This window comes from Uloborus diversus, chromosome 3 (assembly GCF_026930045.1).
Source record: "Uloborus diversus isolate 005 chromosome 3, Udiv.v.3.1, whole genome shotgun sequence".
Classification (NCBI taxonomy): Eukaryota; Metazoa; Arthropoda; class Arachnida; order Araneae; family Uloboridae; genus Uloborus; species Uloborus diversus.
The window spans coordinates 117,513,876-117,529,225 of record NC_072733.1 but is presented as its reverse complement, the minus strand read 5'-3'; the positions used below and the strand labels follow the sequence as shown (position 1 = coordinate 117,529,225).

Below are 15,350 nucleotides of genomic sequence, written 5' to 3'. Positions count from 1 at the left end.
ACATCTACATTAGAAGATGTTTGTCTTGCTATGAAATATAAAAAAAGGAATTAAAATACATACTTACTGCATTTTTTACACATAGATGCCACAAATAATCTTGTTTGAAAAATAACTCCAGGATCCCACTGATGCTTATTGTAATATTTTTTTGAAGCGTTAACTACATTACATGTGCGTTTCATGTTTACTAACATTTGAAAAACCAACTCGCGCGTGTCCGTGTCGTTGCTCGGATCGTTCCAACAGTAACCTTGGTTACTGGCGCCATCTTTTGACTACTAGAGACATTATACTAAAATATGAGTTACACTAAAAACCGTGGAGGAAACCGAAACTTAGAATTGGGTGTGGCGACAGCAATACATGATTTATCGCAGCGCTCAACCATTTTTGATTAGCAAACCGGTTGAAATGTGAAAAATTTCCGTGGACCGGTGAAGTTTTTTCTTTTTTTGCAAAACAAAAAAAGCCCTCTATTTGGAATTAAAGAACTGTTACAAGAGTTAATTGAAAGATTTTTGTTAAAAATTTGCTTCCAATTATATCTAAAAGTGGAGGTAGGTCATTATGGGTAATTGGTGAATGTTTCTTAGATCCAGTTCTAACTCAGGTAACTCGAGAGGAGGCGATTTTGGATCTAGTTTTTTGTGACATAGGAAGTTCTGTTCAGGGGTTGTGTGTAGGGGATCATTTTTGGAGATTGTGATCATAACAGCATTAGGTGCCGGATTAGAGTTGAAGTGTACAAAGATGATAATTTTAGGTTTTTGCCCAATTTCAGAAACACTGATTTTGTTGCACTTAGACGGAGCTTGAAAGAGGTTTTTTCGTCAGTATTGGAAAATAGTGACGTAGATCAGCAGTAGGAAAAACTAAAGCCCTGGATCCTTCTCCTAAGTAGCGACACGGGGAGTTGTCGGCCATGTTGGGGCCAAGCATCGGCTGTCTTCCTATGTCTGCTATGATGAAATAGTGGTTTCTTAGTAACTCCTTGTTAATAAATATTCCTAGATTCTTCGAGATAACAAAAATTTGAATGTACATTAACTTTTTTTAAATTTTTACTTGGTAAGGAAACTAATTTTGATATTAAGGCATTTTAATGTGCAAAGATGTTGATGCTTAATGTTTTACAATAATTCTCGACCTTTTTGCGAAATATTTTTTTACTCTCTTCCCCGAAAGCATGGAAGTAGGATATTTATGTTGACAGAATAGATATTATGATTGTATTGATTATCAGAATAGCATAAATAATTAATCATCCATTGATTAATCGCAACAGATATACTTTATTAACCAAAAAGTATATTTTTTTTATCGTACAGACACAAAATTAAGCTGTATGTTACAAGGGTTTAAACTACTGGTTCTTTGAATTTTAAAGTAACATAACCAATGTATAAATATGATACTTGCAGTTCCAGTTTGTATAGAACATAAGTTTTTATTATTAAACTGAAATGAAATTTCGAATCGAAAACAATGTAGTATTTAAAAATAAAGCGGCTTTCTTTTCATCCATAAAACTCATGGATTAAAACAAACTTTCGCTATTTATTTCAAGGATTGAATTCTTCTTTGAAAACTTATAATTATATTTAATCATTTACTAAAAATATAAACTATCGTTTTCAGCATTAACGTTTCACTACACAAAGTGGATTTAAATAAAATTTTAAATGAGTAACGCAATGAAATGCAAAGTAAGATTTTCTGCCTTTTAATAAAATAAAATAAATGTTGTCAAAGTAGCATGTTCATTAAAAATAACAGCAAAATACGGTGAGTGTTTCAAGTTTTATATTGCAAAATTGTTAAAATATAAGATATTGGATTAGTATAAATATTTTTATACAACATCAACTCTCTCAACAATATAATGTCCGTGAATAATTGATTGTTTTCTTTCTTTAATGTCGATGAATAAAGGGAGACATTTGTCATATTAACTCACAGAAACATAGAATAAAAGTAATAAATTAGTTTAAGATTTTAAACAAAAGTTTTAAAATACATATAAAGAGATGAATCAATTACTCGTGTTATTGATTTTGTATTGCACATTAATGCATGCTTACAATTCTGTTAAACATAAAAGTAATAGGTGCTTGTTTCAAAATGTTGCTTTCGTTTCACTGGCATTTTTCCTGAATTCACTAAACAAGTATTCAGATTACAGATCTGAGATAAATAGAAGCATTGACGATAAAGTTTTAAATATTAACTGCGCTGAAATAATTTGAACTTTAAATTTTGGCCAAATAAATCGATATTGTTGAAGAAAAGTAAATAAATAAATAAGGAACTGGCCATTTAATAAATGCGTGTTTACACGGAAGAGTTACAATAAATACTTAATGAAACACCAAAAATGGCAAAAAAATATCCTGTGAAAATAATCCTAGAAGAAGAAATGAACAAGAACTCACTGTGAAAAAGTAAAAACTCAAGGAATGCAATATTTTTAACTACAATGCGTTGGGGGAAAAAAAAAACGTGAGTTTGAATACAAACAAATATTAAAAATATATACAAAAAAACATTGAGTTATATAGGGATGCACACTGGGGGGGGGGGGGGGGGGGATAAAAGAAGTGAAGTCATCTCTGCCGATTCAATGCACCCAGATTTTACGTTTTTCTTTATTTCGTTCCCTCTAGGTAAAGGATATAATTTGGTGCCCGATTCTACCCTATTCACTCACTTAACGGCACAGTAAGTAGATGCTAAAATGAACGAAGAAATAAATATACCGATAAATAAATATGAGCAAGAATAGCGAGAACGCAATGTTAAAAGACCGGTAAGCACTCAGGTTTGGCCCCAAGATGTCAAACGATTGCCCACGTGATCGGTCACATCCAATAAGAATCGGAAGCGGCACCAGACAATAGGGGAAAACGATGTCGCTACTTCTTCTCCGTTCGAGGGCTTTAGGAAAAACTAGCTAAAACGGTTGGGGGTGTTGGGGATTATGTTCCAGTTAGGAGAAAAGGTGTTAGTACCAAAATTTGGCCCATATGGTTCTCTAGGGAGACTAAAGAAGCTCTAAATTATGAGCAAGTATTTTCGTCATTTTAAAGAAACTGGTCGGAGTGCAGAGAGGCTCCATATGGTAATGCAAGGCGAAAATTTAAGTATTTGGTACGGATTCAGAAAAGGGAATTGGAGCAAAGGCAGGGCCGATCCTAGGGTGTCGGCCGCCCGTGTGCAAGGATTTAATGTGCCGCCCCTCAAGAGTAATTTGCATATTTTGACTAATCTTTGACGTCCATATAAATACTTCTTCAAATTTCTATATCAAGTTCTAATTTAAAAAAGAAAAAAAAAAAAAAACAAGAATGATGAACTTATAAAAAGGGATAAATAGAGGTGGTCCAAAGCGGGTAGGTTTTCGGAGAACGCTCGAAAGTTGTAGTTTTTGGATTTTCATCGCAACAATTTCGATTTATTTCCTAGCAGGGTTCTTGAACTTCAAACTAAAAAGTGATTCTTGTATTATTTCAAACCTAATATTTATTTATTATCAAGTTTAACAAACATTTGAAAAACCCGCTTTGCCCCTACCAGGGAACCCAAAGCGGGTAAGCTTAACTAATTGTGGTATAGTAAGAAACTCCTTAGGTACAATTTATATCTTTGAAGATAGTAATAGATGCCAAAATTTACTAGTCGTAAAAACGCATTTTATAGTATGTCTTCAGTGACATCAGAGAAAGGACGGAGGAGGGGAATCAGAGAAGGGGAATTGCTCCCAGAAAATTATTGAATTTGGCGTACGAAAAATATATTTTGGTAATCTTTGGTTGTGTTTGGTAGCAAGGAGAAAAGAGTTGGGTATATTCAAGGTGCATGGAGAAATTTTCGAAATTGACGTCAAATATCGCTATTTTAGGAATTTTTTCGAGACTTCAGGGGAAAAGTAATGTTGGAGTCTCTTAAAATTCTTTCAAAATTGAAATCAATTTGAAGCTATTTTTTGTGACCGTAACTTAGGAAAGATCGGCGCTCTTCCCGAAAATTTTCTGAAACTGAATTTAAAAAAAAGCAGTTTTGGGTTATCTTTGTTGACGTTGCTAGAGGGAGGGAGATTCAATCATCTCCTATCGAAAGTTTTCGAAATTGAAGTTTAAAACGCAAATTTAGGCTGCCTTTGGTGACGGTAGGGGATCTGGCGGCTTTCCTCCGGTAATTTCTCGGCACTATTGTTTCAAAAACCCATTTTTGGCTACATTTGAAAACGATAGGGAAAACGTGAAAATATTCCGAACCGAAATATTTTTCGGAACTAAAATCCATTTTAGGCTATTTTTGGGAAGGAAGGATTTTGGAGCTCTTAAGCGGATATTTCTAAAAGCGCAATTTTATGCTATCTTTGGTGACGTTAACAAAACTTGGAAGCTTCGGCAGATCTTTCGGATATTTTTCGATATTTATCTGAAAAAACACAACTATAGACTTTTGTCCATTTCACTTCGACGATTGATGAATATATGCCCTAGTGCCGTGAAAAAATACATAAGTTAGGCAGTTCTCCTCCAGAGTTTTTTAGAAAATCGCATTTTACGCATTGTTTGATAACGATGGGACAAAGAGCGAGCGGGGGTTCAGTGTGCCCTCACGAACTGTATTTTGAAACTGAATTCAATTTCAAACTGAGGGGGTGGGATTAGGGGCCTCTCTAAAGAGGCTAATTGAGACTATCTTTGGTAGTAATGTTTGGGAATGGATTTTCGGGCCCTCCATCGCAAAAATTTCGAAAAAGAAATACGAAAAATGTCATCAAGCAAATTTTGGTGACATTAAGAAGGGCTGTCCTCAGAAAATACATTTTGGATTTTAAAGCCAACATTTTCAAGCTATGTTTGATTAAGATAAGGTGGAAGGGTTAAATCAGAGATTTAATTGAGTCCTCAAGATTGGTGGTTCAAACAGCAAAATTTTCTGAAATTAAAGTCCTAAAAACGCAATTTTAAGCCTTCTTTCGTCTCGTGAAGGAGGTCATAGCATCCTTTTGGATCTTTGTTTTGGAGCTACGTTTAAATTTACTACCCGAGGCAAGAGCCCTGATCTGAAACCGGACAGTTCATTCGTGATTTTAATTCGAAAAAAAAAAAAAAAAAATGCCGTAAAAGGGAAAAATTACAAAATTTTATTTTGTCATTATATATGTTTGACTCTCGGGAGTCTGTCTCTCCACGCATCCGCGATTGTTGAAAACTGAATTTGTTGTTTGAAATGCTTACGAGAGTATCTAATCAGTATAGCTTTTTAAAAATATAATATATAAAATATGTCTTCATTGTTTAGGTCTATAAAAGTTTGGGGGGGTAAACATTAGTGGCCGCCCTGGACCCTGAGTGCTCCTTTTAGAAGGCACCCTTTAATGCTTCTAAAGGGCCATTTCCCTGATCTCCCCTCCCCTGTATCCATGCCTGATTACCGGTTCTCTCACAAATTTTTCAACCAAATGAAGCATGTGTGTAAAGAGTAGATATTAATGGACAATAAACCAACACAATGTTCCCTAACAATCTATTTTTCTTTAACTATGCTATGCTGTCGGAAAATCGGCGCTTACTTTGATAATTGAACATTTAAAATTCGGCATATTTATTTGACTTATTATGTTATCTTGTGAGAAATTCTTGAGGAACTTTGCTTGATTAAAAGAACTATATGATGCGGCCTGCGGCCGCCCCTTGCTTTGGCCGCCCTTTTGCGGTGCACACGCTGCACACCTGCTAGGATCGGCCCTGAGCATAGGTTAGCAGATGACATTGATGGGGACCCTAAAAGGTTTTTTGCTTACGCTAATTCTGGGAAAGCTCGAAACAGTCAAATTGGATCATTGGTTGATGAGCATGGAAATTTAATCCAAAACGACACGGATATTGCAAATGTTCTAAACAACTTTTTTTCCAGTGTGTTTAACGATATCTATTTGAACAGTTAACACTAACAATACACAAGCTATTATACAGCTTGAAGATTTTGTATTTTCCTGGGAGGAGGTTCTATTTCATTTGAAAAAGATTAAAGCAACTAAAGCTCCGGTACCAAATAATATTTATCCAAAAATGTTAGTTGAATGTGCAGAGGAATTAGTGGATGTTATTTTAAATATTTTCAATGCTTTTTATAACTCGGGGACAGTGCCAAAGGACTGGAGGCTGGCTAATATAACGCCTCTTCAAGAAAGGGTCTAAAGGTAATGCTGGAAATTATAGACCTGTAAGTCTCACTTTAGCAGAGCCTGATTACCGCACAGGTCAACTAGGCCTGAACCTGGGGCCCCAAATTACTTAAAGAATTATGCATAGCATTACAACTACACGAAAAATACATTAAAAAAAACGAGCTGATGAGTGTGCATCACATGACTTCCTTTTACTCCAATTTAATGTCATTTCCCCATTACTAACAATTTTAATGTGATTCAATAGTTTACTCTCTAAATATCAAGAACAGTAGCCAAATTGAAATAGATTAAAAAAAAAAAAAAATCGCCAAATTTGTTGTCAAGTTGGCGACAAAAATGGCGATATATCGCCAAGTGTCCGCCAATTATGACACCACTTGAGTTTACATCGAAATTAACAATGATTTCCCCCCGAAATTTGGCAAAAGACCCCCCTAAAAACACCCGAATGCAACCCAAAGGGGAGACGCACAACTAGACCCCACTAGGTGTCTATGTACCAAATTTCAACTTTCTAGGACATATCGTTCTTGAGTTATGCGACATACATACGCACATACATACAGACGTCACGAGAAAACTCGTTGTAACTAACTCGGGAATCGTCAAAATGGACATTTCGCGTGTCTATACGTTCTTAGGCACTTATCCACGTGTGGTCAAGTCGGAAAAAAAAAACCTCAACATTCATTCGGGGATGAGCAAAATGGAAATTAAGGTCGATTTTTGAGTGAAATTTTTTTCGCGAATACAATACTTCCTTTTTACTTCCTTTTACAAGATAGGAAGTATTGTATTCGCGAAAAAATTTTCACTCAAAAATCGGCCTTAATTTCCATTTTTCTCACCCCCGAATGAACGTTGAGTTTTTTTTTCGACCCGACCACACGTGGATATATGCCTAGGAACCTACAGACACCCGGAATATCCATTTTGAAGACCCCCGAGTTAATTACCACGAATTTTCTCGTGACGTCCGTATGTATGTCGCATAACTCAAGAACGGTATGTCCTAGAAAGTTGAAATTGGTACATAGACACCTAGTGGGGTCTAGTTGTGCGTCTCCCCTTTGGGTTGCATTCGGGTGTTTTTAGGGGGATCTTTTGCCAAATTTCGGGGGGAAATCATTGTTAATTTCGATGTAAACACAATTATATGTTATAATTGGTGGACACTATGTTATAATTGGTTGACACTTGGCGATGTATCGCCATTTTTGTCGCCAACTTGACAACAAATTTGGCGATTTTTTTTAAAAAATCTATTTCAATTTGGCCACTGTTCTTGATATTTAGTGAGTAAACTATTGAATCATTAAAATTGTTAGTAATGGAGAAATGACATTAAATTGGAGTAAAAGGAAGTCATGTGATGCACAAATCAGCTCGTTTGTAAAAGCAAGTAAAAATTGAAGAGTAGATGAAAAAACATTTCTATCATAATTTGTTAGTATTAAATTTTTATACGCATTTTACTGTGTGAGAGAAAAAAGCTAGCCTTTGCCTCATGTATGATTTATGGTTCTATTTCACCTACTGTTTTTTTTTTTTTTTTTTTTTTGATAAATTAGATTTTTTTTCAAAAGGTAAAATAAATATCAACCTTCTTAATATGTCGGGGAAAAAAAATCCGGCTTTAACCAAAAATTATGTATTTCAAACACAGACATTTTTAGCTGTCATTCATGAGTGAACACTATTAATACTAGCATGTAGAATAGTACAGAGGCGTACTTAGCATGGGCGGCAATCTATGATGTGCCCCCCCCCCAACTCACTACACAAACGCCAAAAAAAAAAAAAAAAAAAAAATTAAACATGATAAAATGAAATTTTTATATCCAATTTGGCGTAAGCTCAGAGGGTGTCTACCAACTCAAGTACTCCCCCCCCCCGTAGTGATGCAACTGCGTTTGATAGAGTAAAAATAATTTGAAGAAAGGGGGAAATTTTCTGAATTTAAGTATTCATGTTTCTCAAAATTTGCAATTCCACATAAAGTGTCACCCCCCCCCCCCAGACGTGTAAAACGGAGGAGAAGGCAATCCGCCCCTGGTGTCACAAATCTGGGGGGGGGGGGGGTGAATGGGTCGTACTTAAAAGGAATGGATCATGATCAGAGATAGGAGAGTTCAGGAGCTCTTCCCAGAATGTTTTGGAAATTGAGGCTCTAAAAACGCAATTCTAAAGCTATCTTTGAAGATGCTAAGGAAGGTAGTGGTAGATTCTGAAGCTCTAATAGCATTAAGCCTAATAACACATGTTAAAGTTCTTCGTGGTAATGTTAAGAAAGGTAATTTTTAGTCATCTTACTCTCTTTGGAATTGCTAGGAAAGAATTATTTCTTGAAAAAAAAAAAAAAAGTGTAGAAACAAGTCCTTAAACCTTGTTTGTACTTTTTCATTTGGGGGGGGGGGGAGTAATGAGCTGTCAAGGGGGGCTTAGCCCCCTTAAGCCTCCCCTTAACTCCGCCCATGCCTAAATGAGTGTAATGAAAGCGAATTTTCTCAATCTACACTCTTTCACAAAACTGCATGATTAATTTTTATGTCCCACTTAGCGATCCCACCTGGAAACACCGATCTGGGCAGTTAGGAATTCAAAAAAATTCTCTTTATACATCAAACCCGAACATTTTTTTACCTTCATTTACGTTTTGATTTGAGTGCTTAAGTGTAAAGCCGTTTCTTTACAACAAAACTTTATACACAAGTTTGATATGAAATTCATAAAAAAACTCAAACCGCTATAAACCAAAACGAGAGTTACAGCAAAAATATTCTTAAATGAATCATGATAGATTTGTTTTATTGTAAAGACAGAAAATCAAATTTTTCAAAACAGAAAAATATACTAGCAAATTTTTTATATTACGACTGAATTAGGACCGTAGTCCAATTGCTAGCAAAAAATTGCAATTCAAGGGCTCGGGGCAGAAATGTGACAAGCTGCAAGGAGTGACTTTTCGATCAAAATTTTTGTTTCTCATAACTGAAATTGAAATAAGCATGACAATGTATTATGTCATTTGGAGAAAAACATATCTGGCGTTAGTATTGCAGAATATAGAATGTATAATACCTTTGAAAAATTCTACTAATATTTTTTATAAGCCCTACTGAAAAAGTCACATCATGTGGCATATCATATTCTTGCCCCGAGCCCTTCAATTATAAAATGTCAATTCGCAGCCAGCGCAGAGACATTTTCTGAATATCTTTTTCAAATAGTTTTAACTGAACAAGAAAATTTTGCTTGTAAAAATCTGTTGATACTTTGCTATAAATATAGGAACGAAAAAAAAAATAAATAAAACAAAATAAGTAAATAAAATAAATAAATAAAACCAGAAAAATATCGTACCTTCGTGCCTACTGAAATGAACAATTCTAAGGGAAGTTGAATGCAAAGATATATTTCTCACCTGAATTCTATAAATCCTTTGTTTAACGTGATCGAAATAAAATCTTCTTGCAGATCTAATTTTTCCCCACTGTACAGTATTAGTCCATCATTTGCTTCAGGTCTGAATTCCAAAGTCACTTGCATGGATTTATGAGCATCTCGAAGAATTGGAAGAGCAAGGTAAGAACCTTCCCGAAACCTGGGATATTTAGCTTGGACAGCTGGAATTAGAAATATTATATTTTATAAACAAATGTTTTCAATAATGATCATTCTACATTAATTGAAATTAAACTCCAATGATATTTACTATCATTAGTAGTTAGAGCAGTAGAAAAAGCAATTTAAAATTCTAATTTTATGTAAGGTAAACACACAAGAAGTGGCCAGTGCCTCAGTAGTGTCCACTTCAAAGATACTTATATACATTGAAGAAAGAAATGTACAATAATAATGTGATTAATATATTGGTACTCAATGTAACTATCATATTGAATCAATTTTACTAATCAGTTATTTGAATTTAAAGTAAGTAATGTAAATTATTTGAATGGGAGAATGTCAGATGGTCATAACTGTAATTTTCAGATTTTGGAGTGGCCACTAATGCATCAAATTTGAGGTTTGGGAAAAAATGGATAAAAAATTAAACTAATTGAAATTCTGGCATTTTAAGAAAATGGGACGATTAAGGAAGAGTTGGGTTATCATACGTTCATTGAGTTTCTGATACTGAAGCTACTGAAGATCTGATACTGAAGCACTGGCCACTACTGGCGTGTTTACCTTAGTATAATTCTACTAAACAAGCAAATAAATTCAGTAACAGAAGAAAAGACGCCTTCAGATGAAAAAAAAAAGTGAGAACTCAAATCCAATAATACCGCTATTAGTAAACAGAGCTTAAATCACTTGCACAGAAATATTTGGTTTATTTATATAACGTTTCAATAGCCTATATGTTATTTTTTTCGAGTTCGTAACCTAGAAATCCAGTTGGTGGCCGTAACTTCTCAGAAACGTTAAAGCAAACGAGCTGATGTCATCACATGACTTCCTTTTACTCCAATTTAATGTCATTTCCACATTATTGGCAATATTAATGTGATTCAATTGTTTACTCTCTAAATATCACCAACAGTGGCCAAATTGAAACGAAATTAAAAAAAAAGAAAGACAAAAAATCGCCAAATTTGTCGCCAAGTTGGCAAAAAACTTGGCGACCAAAAGACTGGCGATATATCGCCAAGTGTCCGATAAATTATAACACAACTTGAGTTTACATCGAAATTAACAATGATTTCCCCCCAAAAAGGAGCAAAAGACCCCCTTATGAACATTCGAATGCAACCAAAAGAGAAGGTGCACAACTAGACCCCTGTAGGAGTCTATGTACCAAATTTCAACTTTCTAGGATATACCGTTTTTGAGTTATGCGAGACACATACATACGTACATACGGACGTCACGAGAAAATTCATTGTAATTATCCCGGGGGTCGTCAAATTGGATATTTCGGGTGCCTGTACGTTTCTAGGCATATATCCACGTGTGGTCGGGTAGAAAAAAAAAAAAAAAAAAAAAAAAAAAAAAAAAACTCAACATTCATTCGGGGGTGAGAAAAATGGAAATTAAGGCCGATTTTTGAGTGAAATTTTTTTTGCGAATACAATACTTCCTTTTTTGTAAAAGGAAGTAAAAAACTGTTGTGTAATCAATAAATACTTGCCAATATTTCAAGAAAAAAAATCCAGTAAATGACTGTGATACCAACCCTGTTAAATCACATTATTCTTTGTTGTTTAGAACTTAAAAGAGGGATTTTCACTATGGCTCAAAGTAAAATCTTATGCAAGTTCCTTAGGTTACATTCACATAGAACAATTGATTGAAACGTGAAACTGAAGAATGAAAGTTAAATTAATACTTAGTACGTAACTAAATCCTATGTAGGGGAAAATCAGGATGGGATTGTAGATAAAATGAGGGATTATCTTTGCGAAAATAATTGTACAGGGATTTTGTTTGAAATTTCTTAAATAAAGGGATTTTTTTTGAGATTGATGAAAATCAGAAGATTTTTTAATAGAAATCGGGAGAAATGGCCCACATCCAGGAAACGTCAGGAAAAACAAGCAGAGTTGGCAAGTATGCCAATGTGTAGAAAATATGACACTTGAATAATCGAAAGAATATAGAATTAGGTAACGATAATTTGCGATAAGCGTCTTTAGTAGTTGCTGAAATCAAACTGTGGCGCCGTTCTTTCGTTAATAGAGAGACAGTACACTGTCCTTTGCCTCCAAAACTCGCTACATTAAGTGCATCTGTACAAATTGTTCAGGAAAAAAAAAGGGTCAACACTTGGAATTTTCTTATTTTCAAACATAAGTTTCAATTTTAATTTTAAAATATTTATAGCAATGAACTTTGACATTTACTTCCGCAATGTTTTCCCACAATATTTCACAAATATACATTCAAGTAACAAGTTTAGAGGCCCAGTTTTTTTAACTTCTCAGAATCTTAATACATATACTGGGTTTTCAGAACCAATCCGCCGAGTAAAGTTGTTTCTGAATCAATGAAAGAGTGAAAAATAGGATTTAGGGGAGACCGGGTTTCGTTGTGCCAGGGACAAGTTGTGCCATCGAGCCTCCTGACTGAGCAAATAGGTTTCAACACCTGTCGCATCATGGGAGGGAGCAGGTTGATGGTCTCAAGTGTCTTGTGTAAGTTTGGAAATGTATAGCATAGGGCTGTTTTCAATATGAAATTAATTATCGTGTTTGTAGAGCAAAAGTAAATTTTGTGACCTACGTTGGAATTGTCACTGACACTAAGGATACTGAGGTATGTAAACTTTCCTAAAATTTTTAAATACCTATATTTTGAGTAGTTATTCTATGAAATTAATTTGTTGATCATGACAGTGTTTCGGAAATTTTTGAATAAAGTTCAAAATGGCGTAACACGGAGCTAGGTATGAGAAAGTCATGTAGGCACGTTGTGACAGTGTCACTACTAGCCCGCCCCGACCCGTTATCCGTCAGAGATGAGAGTGTTAATGACCAAAATGATTCTGAAAATAATAAATATGAAGCTGTTATCAAACCCAGCACTTCAACAATTAATTTAGCCAATAATAGTAAGGATGCAGAACAGTCTTCAGAAGTGAGAATTTTCATTGAATTAGATGAGTCAATGGCAGTTGACATTAGCATTGTATCAGCGTTACGTTTTAAAGAGAAAGACGGCCATTTAAAGAAGGATGTCGAAAGCGCAAGCACTCCGCTCGTAAATGTTTAAATCTTGCCATTTCTAGTAATCGCACCTAAAGAGAAAATTCGAGCAGAACAAAAAGCAAGAGAAAGCAGGAAACAAATTGAAGAAGAAAAGCAAAATAGAAATAGCACGGAAATGCCAAAAACTGCAAAAAAAGTTACACAAACGTCATTGAGAAAAATTGAAGAAGCAAGATTCGGATAGCTCTGAAGATGATCAAAATTGATAATGTCAAGTTTGATTGGTGCAATAAAAGTTCCTAGACCCGTAGAATAGACGAATGGGTGTAATGTATGTCATGTAAAAGATGGTCTCATCATGTCAAATGTACCAAAAAATGAAACCCTATTTTATTTGTATTAACGGCACATGGGATGTTGAAACAAGTGGATGATAATGAGTAATTTTAAAAATAGGTAGACCTGTAGGATATGGGAGTATAAGTTGTAAGGAGTCAAAGTTTAATATGGCCAAAAATAAGTGTTGGTCTACGTTTCATTTCTTTCCTGATTAACACAGTTTTTTTTAATGTGTCTGTAAAAGAAAGAGTTCACAAGTGTTAATAATTTAACTATTTTAATTTCATTTCGTTTACAGTGTTATTGAAAACATAAAGGTGTTATTTTTTTAATGAATATATTTTTAAAAATACTTAACTTAAAATATTCCATTTAATTGCATTTCTTAAATAATATGTACATGTTACAACGTATTTGTATGCGTTTTTTATGTGTCACAATGTGCCTCAAGTATGTCACTACTAGCCGCGCTACGGGACAAGTTGAGACAAACTTAAAGGCTACACAATAAACTCCATTTTATGTCATAAAAAACGTTTAGAATGTTGATAGTTGTTCACTCAAGATTTATTCTAACGATATGATACACTAAATCTTTCTTATCAGTTTAAATCTTACGGTTTTTGATACTACCGTAACTTACCGGTAGTATCAAAAATGCCGTAAATGTCACTACTAGCCCGATCTCCCCCTATAGCAAATAGCGGGTTTTGTAGGCGCAACCAACAATATTCAGCTGGAATCAAGTAGTAAATTGTTTTTGCGTAAAACGTAGCAATTCTTTCAATGTACACCTCTGTAAGTCGGCACTTGGTATTTCTTGAAGGGGGAGTGATATCGTTGGTAACGCTGGTTTATTACTTACCGGACTTAAGGCATGTTAAAGATAAGTCAGAGACAATAAGATGAAAACGTATATATAAGCTGATTTGTAACGACTTCTTTTCTTCTTTCTTTGCAGATATAAAATTATTAAGTTTGAGAGTGGGCTACACTGGGGGGGGGGGGGGGGGGGAGAGGTAAAAAAAAACACTCAAAATAGTTCTGACACCATTCGTGCTGATTCTTATGTAAAATAATCCCCTGAATCCAAATATGATCACCGTTTTTCCTATATCGCATCCCACTTTTTGGAAATAGTGCCCCCCATATTTTTTCGGTTTTCGACAGTTTCATAGACATTATTTTTAGTTGGAGGTGAAGGGAGCATTATATTAACCGTTTGCATTCTTCTGAGGGGAAAAGTTCTAAAGTATTGACATTTTTAACAAGGAGGGTGACTCAAGGGGTGTAAAACCCAGTGACGCAACTGCTCATGAGGCCCAAAGCCTACTAAGCCCATCTCAGTTTTCCTGACCAAGGGCTCTGGGGTGCAAGGCGGATGTTCCGGTTAGGATGTCAGTCGAGTGCGGAACCCTCCAGGTTTTAATTCCCAAGCACACTTAGTACTTATTTATCTACCCCCTGAAGTGATGAACGGCTGAGTCAACCATGTCCAACCCTGGAATAGAACCCAGGCCTGCGTGCCGCAGGTAGAAGTATTTCTCTCGAAATTCTCCACTCAAGAAGTATTTCTATCTAAAATATTTAAAAAATCATCAAAAACGAAATTTTTTTTACGAGATTGTTTCTCACAACTTATCCACTTATTTTTCAGAGTAAAAACAGTATTGGCCTCACTCCTATTAGCCCCGTGCCTGAAAAATTTTTTTCGTTGTAAATATACTACATACACTGACGGAGAAAAAAATCCCAACCCAAACAAAAAATTATTGTACAGCAATGAAATTTGGGATATGCATTTATTTAGTTAACATGTTTAAATGATTAACTTAACCTGTGGTCTTGAAAATTCGAACCCGAGAAAATGCATTTTAAATGTGAAATGTTTACACCTATTCACGTGAAATCTAGAGACTTTTTTTATGATTGGTTGAATTTCTAGAACAACACACGCCTATATTTTTATCTCCTAGTTTTATCCACTCCAAAAATCGCTTTTTAGTTACAGGCAAGGCGTTATTCCTACGCAGCCCTCTCATTATTTACGGAGTCATATAGAATCGTTTTCAACTTCAACTTCAAATGTGAAATGCGGTTACTTTAATAGCCGGTGTAACGTCCAGAATTTTGAATGCAAATCTGCAAGCATC

General features: G+C 34.9%; 1 protein-coding gene across 1 annotated transcript in view; it reads right to left on the bottom strand.

The window, feature by feature from the left end:
* The window catches only part of LOC129218159 (pikachurin-like), a 587,112-nt gene that overhangs the window by 73,986 nt on the left and 497,776 nt on the right, over positions 1 to 15,350 (bottom strand). The window contains exon 4 of the mRNA XM_054852374.1: positions 9,633 to 9,834. Within this exon, the coding sequence (XP_054708349.1) occupies positions 9,633 to 9,834 (202 nt within the window). The remainder of the gene's footprint in view (positions 1 to 9,632; positions 9,835 to 15,350) is intronic.